The sequence below is a fragment of the Perca fluviatilis genome, chromosome 1 (genome assembly GCF_010015445.1).
Source record: "Perca fluviatilis chromosome 1, GENO_Pfluv_1.0, whole genome shotgun sequence".
Taxonomy (NCBI): Eukaryota; Metazoa; Chordata; class Actinopteri; order Perciformes; family Percidae; genus Perca; species Perca fluviatilis.
The window spans coordinates 28,763,103-28,776,481 of record NC_053112.1 but is presented as its reverse complement, the minus strand read 5'-3'; the positions used below and the strand labels follow the sequence as shown (position 1 = coordinate 28,776,481).

The following is a 13,379-nucleotide window of genomic DNA, read 5'->3' as shown; positions in this document are numbered from 1 at the left end:
TCTTTTAAAGGGGTCACAAGCAAAATAAATTAGAAACCATTGGTTTATTCTATAACAGGACAATCTTCTATCACTATCAGTATTATCAATATTTATATTTTTATATTTAGAACACTAAATACTATTTATTAGTGTTGAACTATATATATATATATATATATATATATATATATATATATATATATATATATATATATATATATATACTGTATATGTATATATAATTTTCAAGTCAAACCAAGTGGTGTCTCAATCATTATTATTACATGCTTATGTCATGTCTTGTCTATTTTTTGTTTGGTTTCAGGGCAATAAAGAGAGGCCAATGTGCTAAGCATACTTGCAAAGCATGTAATTACCTAACTATAAGAGGGGCCTAAACCCTTTTTTTTTTTTTAGAGTAAGGAAATTTCTTCAAACGCATAGCTCTGTGAGTTTTACTGGATGTGATTGGCTGTCTCAGGATCTTCCAGTATATAAATGGCATCCATGTTAGAGATGAAGTAGATTTCTTTCCATCCCTGAGGAGACACATCTTAAGTTTCTCTCTGTACAAGGAAAAAAGGTGAGATGGACTTTTCATATGGAAGCAATGTTATATCGATATATGTGTATAATGTCAGTCTCAGAAAACAGAATTATACAAGTTTTATTACCCCACAATGATTTTAGCTGTCAGGTATACATCTAGACTGAGGAGACATTGGCGCTCCTGTTTATAAATTACAAGTGAAGGTTGTTGACCTTTTATTAATTTATATGAATTGTACTATATATTTATTGCTATATTTTGTAAACATTGTGAATTTTTTATGTACTATGGACCTTCCATTTGTGTCTTGAATAAAGTCATTATTATTATTATTATTATTATTATTATTATTATTATTATTATTATTATTATTATTATTATTATTATTATTATTATGTTACACTATTGGAACAGTCCTGCTGAAATTATAGGTCTTAAAGCCAATTATCTTCCTATAATTTTTATTTTTAGAAATGCCTTCTCTTATTTAGTTAAAAGGAAATGAAGAAACTAAATCATGGTTATATGTAACATAATGTGTTTTTCTGTAGAAATAATCATTATGAAGCACTTGGTGTTTATGATGTGCCTGCTGGTCACTACCTTGGCTGCTCCTGTAAGTCTTTCCGAAACATGAACAATCTTAACATGTCATTTAGTCTGCCAACTGATTCCTTTTTTAAGATTTTAAACACTGTTTTGCTATAGAGAAAAATGCATGGAGTCATTGTTGCTTCCTCTTTTCTCTTGCTTGGTGTGCAGGTTCCTGAGAGTGAAAGCAATGAGGAAAAAGTAAGACTTTGGCTTTTCTGTGAGGTTTCTGTGTCCGTCTGCCATGGCATGTTATACCATGTTTTAGTCATGTCATCAGATGTATTGTATGATATGATGTCTGACAGTGAGAGGGTAATTGGCTTAATTGCATCACATGTCTGGAGATGTCTGGTATTTTGTCAGCAGGTTGCAGCACATGCTAATGATGCCCTGAGGTGGATGGAGATGTACAGGCTTTACCAGCAGCAGGTAGTGGGGGTTATTTTCACCAAAAAAGACAACAGAAAAACAAATATTTAAATCATCATCAGTTCAGATAATTTGGCATCATTAATTATAATTATTCATCTTTTTTTTTCAGGGAGTAGTTGGAAACCCCTTCCTGCCTGCTGCTGATGCTCCTGTAAGTTTACATTTGTTAGACTCTAAGCTTACTTTAGTTTTAGATTTATATGAAAACTTTAACATAAACTTTGGCATTATGAAGTTTGTGTGTTACTTATTAATGAGCTATTCATTTGTTTAGGCAGATCCAGCTGCGGCAGCAGCGGTAAGCTCACATACAGCACCACACAATCTAATCTGTCAAAATTCCATATGCTGTTTTAGTTAAACGTGTTTTATTTATGCAGGTGGATGCTGCACCAGCCCAGCCAGCTGATGTCGCCCCTCCAGCTCCCGTGGCTGCTGGAGACGCATCAGAGGAGGAGACAGAGGTGAGCAGACATCTTCATACCCAAACTGAACTAAAATATTGTTTGTTTAACAGAAATAAACTATAAATGTAGATCTCTCTTTGATATAAATAGCATTACAGGTACTCCAGCTGAAGGAGCCAAACAAAAAAAGTACATTATGATTTGCCATGCATGGACAACAAAAACACCCGCCATTGAATATACACTGACTTGAAATTGTAAAAACAGCATACATGCAGTAAAGGAGCATCCACTAAAGGAAACGGGTGCACTTTTTCTTCACTTCAGTTGGGAGCTCTCATTAAAGAAATACCTGCAGTGTGTTGGTTTTCCCAAAGAAAATTCAGGAAAAAGGTATCACTCCAGTGGTGGTAAAAAAAACAACTGCTGAGTCACCTCATGTGTTGATCATTTTGCTGAATAGTAAGAAAAACACAGGTATATCTACCAGCATGCACAATACCAAGACCCTGAAACTGAAGCAGCAGAATGGAATTCAGCCATAATTAATTGCACGTGTGTTTGTTTTCCTGTTGATTCTATGTGCTCTTTGAAAAGAGACAGTTTGGTCAGGCCAATAGTTCAGTAAAATTCAGCACAATAACATATACATGAGATGAAACTTTTTCATTTGCGCCACTTGAGTGTTTCAGTTTTTGTTTGGGGAAACACATTCATTCATTCATTCATTCATTTATATATATATATGAAATATGATCTTAAAGGGGTACTCCAAAAAGGTGTTATAGGTAGGTAAGTATTGTACTTGTAAGCTCCTCCAGAGCCACTAATGAAATAATAGCCTTAATAATATCCTACTTTTCACAGACTGTAGTACTCACTGGCTAGTAAACTGACCTTGTTGTTTCAATGGATAACCTAAAGTATCTGGACTGTATCTACATCTAAGTCAATTTATTTCCTTGTCATAGGATGACAATCCGGCCCCCAAAGCTGCATCACCTGGTGCTCCTGCTCCCCCCCTAAACTCTGATGAGGTAGAGGAGGCAGAGGAAGTGGAGGCAGCTGAGGCGGCAGCAGCAGAGCCGGCAGCAACAGAGCCGGCAGCAGCAGAGCCGGCAGCAGCAGAGCCGGCAGCAGCAGAGCCGGCAGCAGCTGTTGAGCCAGCTGGCGCAGCACCAGTAGATGCTGCAGTTGTGGATGCGCCTCCTGTTGATGTGGTTCCTGTTGACATTGCCACTGCAGCTACTGAGGTGGCTGTCGATGGGGTGGCCCCTGCCGCAGCCGATGTCCCTGCTGCTCTTGATGCCGGTGCTGCTGATGCCGGTGCTGCCCCACTGGCAGCTGAGATTGACACAACTGGTGTGGCAGCAGATCCTGCTGTAGTGTAGTTATCTTCCTCTTATTCCCAGCCTAAGTGCTTTCTCTGTTAGCATTAACAGCGATAGCTGGAAATAAGCAACGGGATGTGTATGCCGTGCAAAAGGTTGAACAAGCTGTGGCATATTGAATTGAGACTGAAGAAAAACTATTAAAGTGTGTTTTTATTTCAGAATTGGACAATTAAAACATTTTGTTGTGTTCTTATTCCTGTCTTCAATTAAAAGACTGCAATTCTGTACTTCAAATTCAGTTTGATGTTTGTTTGATTTGTCATGAGCGTGTGCAAGATAAGAAATATATATCTTTCAGGGACTTCGTATTGGCCTTTTTCACAGAAGACATTTTGACTAGTCCCAGTAGGAAAAGCACAAATATGCTAACAATAACATTAATTGTGGTTGTGTCCTATTCAAGTGTCCCAGTGCACAATACTCGGACCCTGAAACTGAAGGGTTATGGTTAGCTAAATGGAATTAAGCCATCATTCATTTTATTACTCACACCTGTGCTTTTCCTACTTTGACATGTTAAAATGTCCACGGTGAGAAAGGCCTGTACTATAAATAAATAAATAAATATATAAATACTAAAAAGTAAGGCAAAAATGTCATGAATAGTAGTTGGTGACAAGTCCATTATTTGCCTTTCCTTTTCAGTGTTCCCATCATCGAAAAAGTACATAACAAAGCCATATAACACCACGAGAATTTACACTTGTTCCAAAATGATTCAATTTAAAATATAACTTCCAGAGATGCTCCTCAGTTTATACTGTATAAGGGCAGATAATCTGTATTGTCATAAAACTGCAATCACGACATCAGCCAACAGGGAGTGCCACTGAACCACAGGGGAGGATCTCCTGCTTTTAGGATGCAGCGCTCAACACTGATAGAGGTTTAGGTTTTATTTCACGCTGACTCTTATTTATATAAAAGGAACCAGACCCACCTGATCTGAAATCTGTAATACCCGACACGGTATAATAGGATCAGAGGTGGATATAGCTGAGAGTGCTGACTGTGTGTGTGTGTGTGTGTGTGTGTGTGTGTGTGTGTGTGTGTGTGTGTGTGTGTGTGTGTGTGTGTGTGTGTGTGTGCGTGATTAGAGAGAGAGAGAGAGAGAGAGAGAGAGTGATCCTCTGGTGTTCCACAAATGGTGAGGAAAATAATGTCATGTCGCAGATGAAAAAAGAAAAACATTGTGTCAACACAAACTGTTCAACAGTTTAACAACAGGTCGTCCAAACTTCACTTAAACAAATCTCATCTCCCACTGGAGTGGGCAAATAAGGAGTGAGTGATGAGTGACTTTGTCTCTCCTCTTCTCAGCGAACTCTAATCCACAAATCCTTATCGGGGGAACTAAGACTCTATGACACAGTTAGTTAGTCTCAATGCTTATGGATAACACTTGTCTTGCTATATTTTGATATTATTTTAATTCACATCAAATGATCAATCAAATAACTTGGCTTCTGCTGTGAGAGGCCAGCTTCCAGATCTTAAAAAAAGGATAAAAGGAAAATGGACTTGACACTACATTAACAAGTGGAAAAGGTAAGTTAAGCATGGAACCGAATCATTTCACACTGCAAATGATTTCTGGTTATTTTCACAGAAAGTATTTTGCAGTATTTAAGATGTCTGTCCAAGGAAATAGGTGTGATGTGGATGATACTTTGCTAATGTATTTTCTGTTTTGTGTATCACCATTAAATGACAGGTATTCTGAACTAATGATTTGAAAAAGGTTGTTTTCCTTTTTGCTCTCTTTAGCGAGCAGACTTGTTACAGTACGATTGTATGAGAGGTTTTGAGAACACAACACCTTTTTTTTTGCAATGAAACTGGAAACAATTTTGATGCTTGTGTCATCTTACACTTCTGATTCTAAACATGCATCAACACCATGGAGACTGTAAGAAGTATCTAGGGATGCATCTTTTGCAGATTCTTTTTCTTAATTGTTTAGTTTATAAAATGTCAGAAAAAAATCTAAACTCTCCATTACAAGTTTACAGAGATCGAGATGATGTCCTCAAATGTCTTGTTTTGTCCAACAGTTTAAAAGATATTCAGTTTACCATCGAAGAATTAGAAAACCACCAAATATTCACATTTGAGACGCTGGTACTGGTAGCAATTGTCTTTTTTTTTTCTCCATTTTTTGCTTTAAAATTACTTAAATGATAATCAAGTCATTTTGAATATTAAATTATCAAAATTGTTGTTGACTAATTTTCTATCTATGGCATAATCGAATAATCAAGTAATAGTTTCAGCTGTATGGTAGAGACCAATTTTGTATGTGAGAGTATTTAACATCTCCATGTGTGATTTCTTTTTCCAGGTTAAACTGCAGATCTGCTGCCATGACCACTTCAACCACCCTTCCCCCCCTCACTGTGCCACAGCTCTCCACAGACAGTGATGAGTCCAGCGAGGACGACCTGTCAGCAAAAGACACATTTCAAATTATTCAAAGAGCTTACAATACATTAATGAAAAAAGTAAGACAGTTAATTAACTTTGTGTGTAACATGCTGTGTTGCTTCCAGAAGTGCGCCTGAATCAAATCGTCATCGTCTGCTCAATATGAATAACAGCAATAACAATGAAGAGTAAGTTTGATTGTGGAGTCACAAAGAGATGAAGCCCTTGAAAAACACAGTTTCTCTTTGAAGTACGAGTCATTTCAGTAATACAATGTGTTAATTAATCCTTTTCCAGGGAGAAAAAGAAAAAAAGGAAAAAGGAGAAGAAGGAGAAGAAAGAGTAATTGTGTTTATTACAAACCTTTTAGCAAATTTTGCTTTAAAAGAATATTTGATGCTTGGTATTCTCCAATGTATTGATGTGCGTTACAGAAACAAGAAGAAGGAGAAGAAGGAAAAGGAAGAAAAGGAGGCAAAAGAAAAAGAAGTGAAGGAAAAGGAAAAGGAGAAGGAAAAGGAGAAGGAGAAGGAGAAGGAGAAGGAAAAAGAAAAGGAGAAGGACAAAGAAAAGGAAAAGGACAAAGATAAGTAAGTGCATCATTCAGAGCGACTTTTTCAAGGCACCTTTTTCTACTTTTAGATATTTAAGTTACACTTTCCATCTCTCTTTTCGCAGGCCTAAAGAAATATTTGTCATTAATCCTGCTGGGAATTTGTATTACAACTGGCTGTTCATCATCACACTACCAGTCATGTACAACTGGACCATGATCATAGCCAGGTGACTTTTTTTTAACACTGCAATTTCCCTTCAGGTCAAATGGTCATATGATTCCATTCAGATCCATCACGTGCTATCCTTGTAGCTGTTTTAAAATAGTTATTATTGCAATTTTAGCAGTGGGCTGACTTTGTGCAGAGAAATAGCCTTGTTCTTTCAAAAGCTGGTGGCAGGGTCTTTAATTTAATTTGAATACACTGCAATAATAAATGCTTTAGCTTGAGACTGGTGAGTTTGGCACCACATCAGATGCAGCAGTAGCACAATAGGATGTAGTGGGGAAGGTGCTCAACACTATTAAATTACAAAACACACTCATCACTGGTGGTCTTCTCCTACAAACAGGGCTTGCTTTGAGGAGCTGCAGCATGACTACATCATGTACTGGGTTATTCTGGACTACACTTCAGACTTCATCTACCTGGCTGATATGTTCATCAGGACCCGAACAGGTGAAAGCTGACCTGAGACTCCCAATCAAAATGAAAGGAAAATAGCACATTGTTTTCCAAGTCTGTCTTAAAACAACACTCACATACCCACACGTATTGTACGCTGATGAAATTATGAACAGCTACTGTTCATACTGCACTTGGTGCAAGATCCCTTACTAATGTAATGGAAAATTACTGGTGACCCCTCACATGTCCTACACTCTCAACATGAGATGCTTCCATCAGGTCGATGTTATAGTGTCCCAATTAAGCATAAAAGATACCTCAATGGATATAAAAACTCATTCATCCCTATATTAGTACATCTATAAACCCAGGGCATAAGGTTTAAGGGGGGGTGAAATGTATTTGCACAATGTATTGTATGTACTTTATGTATTTTCTGTTCATGTATGTATTGTATATGTATTTTTATGTGGCAGCCTTTTGTCCAAGACAAAACTCCCTTGGGAAAAAAAGAAAATGATCATGTGTGTGTAATCAAGGGGCAATTATTGCAATAATATATTTGATTTAATTCCAACCTTCCTCTAGGACTTCTACAGGCCCTCATGAAGAAAAACCTTGTACATATTGTGTCTTTAAACTTTCTACCTTTTTGAATGCAGGTTACCTGGAGCAAGGCCTGATGATAAAAGATAAGAAGCTGCTAGTTGATCGCTACATCGCCACCTTCCAGTTTCGTCTCGATTTTATCTCCATGCTGCCCACTGACTTCCTCTATTTCTTCCTCGGCCTCGACTACCCAGAGATTCGCATCAACAAGCTGCTGAGAATCGGCCGCATGATGGAGTTCTTCACGAGGACGGAGACTAAAACCAACTACCCCAACATCTTTCGCATTGGTAACTTGATCATGTACATCCTCATTATCATCCACTGGAACGCTTGCTTCTACTTCTCCTTCTCCAAATACATTGGTTTTGGTGCTGATGACTGGGTTTACCCGGCTCTGGATGATCCTGACGAGCCTGCGTTTGGGGAGTTTGGCAGGAAGTATTCATTCAGCCTCTACTGGTCCACACTGACCCTGACTACCATCGGAGAAACTCCACCACCAGCCTTGGACTCAGAATTTTTCTTCCACGTGATTGACTTTTTAGTGGGGGTCTTGATTTTTGCCACCATTGTAGGAAACATTGCCACCATGATCTCCAATATGAATGCTGCCCAAGCTCAGTTTCAGTCTCGGATTGACAACATCAAGCAGTACATGCAGGTAGATGGACCTCTTTTTTCACTTAAGAGAGCAAAATAATCTGTTCTTTGATGATATGTTGAATGTTTGCGTTTTCCTTTCATTTGCAGGTCCGAAAGGTCAGCAAGGACCTTGAGTTGCGAGTCATCAAGTGGTTTGAGTATCTGTGGAATAGTGGCAGAGCTCAGGATGAAAGAGAGGTGATGAGGTATCTTCCAGACAAGCTAAAGGCTGAGATTGGCATCCAGGTCCACATGGAGACACTCAAGAAAGTTCGTATTTTTGCAGACTGCGAGGCAGGCCTGCTGATCGAGCTGGTGCTCAAGCTGAAGGCGCAGGTTTTCAGTCCAGGAGACTATATTTGCAAAAAGGGCGATATTGGCCGTGAGATGTACATCATCAAAGATGGAAAACTTGCAGTTGTTGCTGATGATGGTGTCACACAGTTTGTTGTGTTGGGAAGCGGCAGCTACTTTGGTGAGATCAGTATTCTTAATATTAAAGGCAGCAAAGCAGGCAATCGGCGAACAGCCAACATCCGTAGCATTGGATACTCAGACCTCTTCTGCCTGTCCAAGGATGACCTGATGGAGTCACTGGTTGAGTATCCGGATGCCAAAGGCATGCTGGAGGACAAAGGGCGGGAGATCCTGATGAAAGATGGTTTGATAGATTTGGACCCAGCTAACATCATACCCGAGGCCAAGGAGTTGGAGGAGAAGGTTAACAAATTGTACAACACGTTGGAGCTAATGCAATTCAAGCTGAAGAAGGTTCTGGGAAATTACAAGAACACTGACAAGGCTCTGAGACATCGCATCGCAGATCTGGAACAGCTAACAGGAGAAGAGGTGGAAGACGAGGATGAGGATGAAGGAGAGGGGAAAAAGGAAGACAAAATGGTGGAAGGGGAGAAAAAGGAAGAAGAGGAAAAAGGCAAGGAGATAAAGGAAGTCGAAGAAGAAGGTGAAGAGGAAAAGAAGGAAGAGGAAAAAGACGAGGAAGCAAAAGATGAAGAAGAAAAGGTTGAAGGGGCAAAAGAAGAGGAGGAAAAATAACTTGGACAAGTTGTTGAAAATACTGTCACAATAGTCTAACCCAGTGGTTTCCAACCTTTAAAATAAATTAATGTCTGCTTGTGATCCATCTTTACAGGTTGGACATAAATTGTGAGAAGTTCAACCAAGAGTGAGTTTTCCTCAGGTGGTTGTTGGAAAGGATTTTAAGAGGCCTGAAGAGGTGAACGTTTCTAGTATTTCAAAGGAAAATAGAAAAATCTGACAAAACAACAACATACTTTTGTTGTTGAGTAGAATTATCTGCATGGTGACTGGTGAATTTTTCTTGGTACCCATTGAGGGGTGTCGATCCCCAGGTTAGGAACCACTGGTCTAACCCATTGGTTATAAACAGTTATTTGAATGAAACATTCTGTCAGTCTAGAGGAAATCACTCGTTGGAGGAATTGCAAACTTGCTTCTGAAACGTGACAAGCAGCCCAAACAAGACTTTGTCTGGTTTTTGGTTTTGAGCTACAGTGCATAAACCTATGACAATAAAACATCTGAATCTTAACTTGAAAAGCGTTTGTACTTCTAGGCAGAGGTTTTCATTCAGTGGAGAAACAGAATCAACTGCACATGTTGGAGATTACCATTCAAAAGTGTGTATGTGTGTCTTGTGTACGGCAAAAAAATCTTCCCCACTCGTCAAAGCTTTATATGTTCACACATCACCACAAAACGTCACTTGTCAACGCATTCTCATGATATTGTACGAAAATGTACCAAAATGTATGGTATACTCTGAAATTAGGAGTCCGCCGGCTGGTCATGTGACACCGGGTGGTTACGAGCTCCATGACGCCAAATGGCAGTTGCTAGTTGTTTAAGCTGCTACAGAGCTTCGCGACGCGGGCTACGGACTTTCGTCCACAGCAGTTAGTAGATGTGTTTAGCCGAAAATGAATACAGTTAAATTTTGTCCACATATATGAGCATTTTGCTGCGATGAAAGTTAAGATTAGGCACCAAAACGACTAGTTAAGATTATGAAAAAGATCGTGGTTTGGATTTAAACACTCCCAAGAAACACGCATTTCCTGGGTGAAACTCTTTTGTTTCCCCCCCGTTTCATCCCTGACTTGAAAGTCCTGTGTTTTAACGGCCACCCATCCTCCCTGACCACCAGCCACATTCTTATACATCGGCCATCAATGTGGTGCATACAGCAAAGAAAAACGTGGAATGCTTACGAATTACAGTGCTTAACTTTTTGTAGCTTTTTGAACGTGTGGTTCATGAGAACAGGCTGCACTTAACTGAACTGGCTCCACTCACAGCCAGATGTCTAAAGGAACACATATAAACACCACTTACTCATCTTAATAAGAGTGAGAAAACAGCTAAGAATGTGATTACTGATCTATTGTGATTGTCTCTCAGCACTGTTGACTAGGTGCATGGCACCAGAACAGAGTCACATTCACAAGCTCCAATGCATTAATCAAATCATTGATAAAGCCTAACAAAGAAGAAAATTCAACCGATGAGTGATATCTGGCACAGCTGAATGAGTAAGACAGAGATGCTGGTGAATTATTGCCATTCTTAGGGGAGCTGTGTGCATCACCTTGCCTGCTTTTGTCATTTTATTTGACTTTATAATTGTCAGTGTGGTGCATTGTGGGAGGAGAATGTATTTGCGTTAATTAATAAAGAGATAGCAGATTGTTACTGCACATGGTAGCAATATAGCAATTAAGAAATGCCCATCAATTTGCCTTGTAAGGCATCCTGTTTTGCTCTATTTGTGGGCAGTTTCATTCACAACAATGTTATTAAAGGGTAAAAAGAAGATTTTCGGAGTTCAGAGCTTCAAGAAATCAGTAAACATATTTAGCAGCATTAGTAATTGGAATAGAGGACCCAAAACTATTTGAAAATAGTAGTACAGCAGCCAGCAACATGTCATCAGAGCAATGCTGTACAGTGACAGACATAAAGAGTGAATATCTAGTTAGAGTTAATTAGATGCTAAAAAAGGCAAAGTGGTCTATGATTAATATGAGAGGCTAAAGCAGGTGATGTTACATTTGTTACATTGTAACAGTGTTACCAAGCAAAAGAGAATGCTGGGCTTGTTGATTTCAGTGACCGGTGGTTTGCATCCTGAGTCCAGTTTGGTTAGGCAACAAAAGCACTTTGGTTAAGATTAGGGAAAGATTGTGGTTTTGGGTAAATGATAATAAACCTGTTGTGTGTCAAGTAAGTGTTTACTTTTTCTGTATTAAACCAAACCATGATCTTTCCCTAAGCTTAAACTCTAGTAGTTTATCTTTGGCGTCAAATAAATTCCATAATATTCTTTCAGCATATTGTAATTCAAGTGGTCTGAGAGAAAACTAGACTGCACCTCTTTATGGCTGTTGTCAGGCTTGAGAAAATCTAGCCCATGATGGGGGCCTTTGCTCACTCATTTCAGAGAGAGAGAGCGTTCCTATTGGCATGCACAGTCGCACTATTTTCTCCTGCATGTTATAGGGAGAGCCGCATTGTTCCAATAATATGTTAGTCTATATCCACGATGTTCCACTTCCAGGATTGCTCTGTTGCTGCTTGAAATTCTGCCAGATGTCCTTCTTATCGGCCAGATGTCCGTTACCTTCCGCTTTCTTTGTGTTAATGAGGACTATGATTAACTGCTCCTCAGAGCTCTGCAGGGTAAATCCAGACAGCTAGCTAGACTATCTGTACAATCTGAGTTTTCTTTTGCCTTCCCTAGGCTATTTTGCAGCGGCACTGGGGCTCCGTCCGGCGCTTTGTTCTGCCCAAGACGATTGTGATTGGTTTAAAGAAATGCCAATAAACCAGAGCACGTTTTTCTCCCATCCCGGAATGCTGTGTGGACTCACCAGACCCTCTTCCGCAGTGCTGTGGAGGAAGGTCTGGCAATGCAAGACTATTAATATGTAGATTGTGCAATGCAATGTGTGAATCTTAACATATAGTGACACATTTAATTCCAAATACATTTTAATTGTAGAGATTTTTGTGCAACAGGTTTCTTCTTTTCCCATCACCAGGGGTGATAGCTTTAAGTCCTTTGCCTTTATCTGGCACACTCTACGTTGTATAAATATTAATGCCACATACTCTATGTCTTTGCAGACTTGGCACAGTGAAGGTAATGAGTGCATGTCATTTATCATGGAGAAATTGCTGCCTTCTAAGGCTGATTTCCCAGTGGAGATATTTCGTTATGAGATTTGAAGCCTGAGGGTCCTGACTGTATTGACCAGTATTAGTTAAACAACAAAATAAGGGTCTTTTTTATATAAGCTAGTTAAAGGCATGTTGCAGAGCAGGACTCTTTTCCTGCTTCCAATGTTAGCTACATGATTGCTGGATATACCAAACTTACTTCTCTTCACTTTCCTGGAGCACGAGTGGATAGCTGAAAGGAACATCGTGACTGTTGTGTGGAATAAGATTGGCGAAAAAAGTAATTTGCCAACACTAAATATCAAACAAAAGCCAGACACTATTATACGGTGGCCGGGAAGTGCAATGCAACATTACAAAGAATGAAACACTTTTACATTTTGGAAAACAAATTTACATTTTGGAAAACAAAATAACATTTTAGAAAACAAATTTACATTTTGGAAAACAAAATAACATTTTAGAAAACAAATTTACATTTTAGAAAACAAATTTACATTTTGGAAAACAAAATAACATTTTAGAAAACAAATTTACATTTTGGAAAACAAAATAACATTTTAGAAAACAAATTTACATTTTGGAAAACAAAATAACATTTTCGAAAACAAATTTACATTTTAGAAAACAAATTTACATTTTCGAAAACAAATTAACAAGATGCAAAACACTTTTACCAGTCCCGAAACAAATTTACAAATGACAGATTCTTCACGGAAAGGGAATGTACCACATACCGGAAGTGATGAGGTTTTGTATACATGTCGCCTTGACTACGGCAGTTATGGATCGAATGCGTCAATAGAGCCGCCATCTTGGAACAGGGGAGGCACTGCCTTGTATACTGTCTATGGGCCGTCCTTAATGCATCAGCGTCAATGTAGGCAAAGGTCTAACGGAAATAAAATCACTATAAATCGTCAAAATCTCATGCGAT

The 13,379-nt window shown here is 38.8% G+C and overlaps 2 protein-coding genes across 4 annotated transcripts; both read left to right on the top strand.

Moving 5' to 3' along the window:
• The first annotated feature begins 531 nt into the window (after window positions 1–531).
• Window positions 532–3,570, top strand: enam (enamelin). 3 transcript variants are annotated; one of them, XM_039806029.1, is made up of 8 exons: window positions 532–565; window positions 1,084–1,148; window positions 1,295–1,324; window positions 1,493–1,555; window positions 1,668–1,709; window positions 1,833–1,856; window positions 1,939–2,022; window positions 2,937–3,570. In XM_039806029.1, the coding sequence occupies exons 2-8, from the start codon at window positions 1,095–1,097 to the stop codon at window positions 3,354–3,356; spliced, it is 717 nt and encodes a 238-aa protein (XP_039661963.1). In that variant the 5' UTR covers window positions 532–565; window positions 1,084–1,094; the 3' UTR covers window positions 3,357–3,570. The 3 variants fall into 3 exon arrangements, with proteins under 3 accessions (XP_039661963.1, XP_039661957.1, XP_039661974.1); XM_039806023.1 differs by having other exon boundaries at window positions 1,490–1,555; XM_039806040.1 differs by lacking the exons at window positions 1,493–1,555; window positions 1,668–1,709.
• Window positions 3,571–4,455: 885 nt separating this feature from the next.
• On the top strand, window positions 4,456–9,794 carry cnga1a (cyclic nucleotide gated channel subunit alpha 1a). Its single transcript, XM_039806011.1, has 9 exons — window positions 4,456–4,907; window positions 5,701–5,802; window positions 5,909–5,971; window positions 6,081–6,125; window positions 6,218–6,373; window positions 6,462–6,566; window positions 6,912–7,018; window positions 7,630–8,240; window positions 8,330–9,794. The coding sequence occupies exons 2-9, from the start codon at window positions 5,723–5,725 to the stop codon at window positions 9,275–9,277; spliced, it is 2,115 nt and encodes a 704-aa protein (XP_039661945.1). The 5' UTR covers window positions 4,456–4,907; window positions 5,701–5,722; the 3' UTR covers window positions 9,278–9,794.
• Window positions 9,795–13,379: the final 3,585 nt, after the last annotated feature.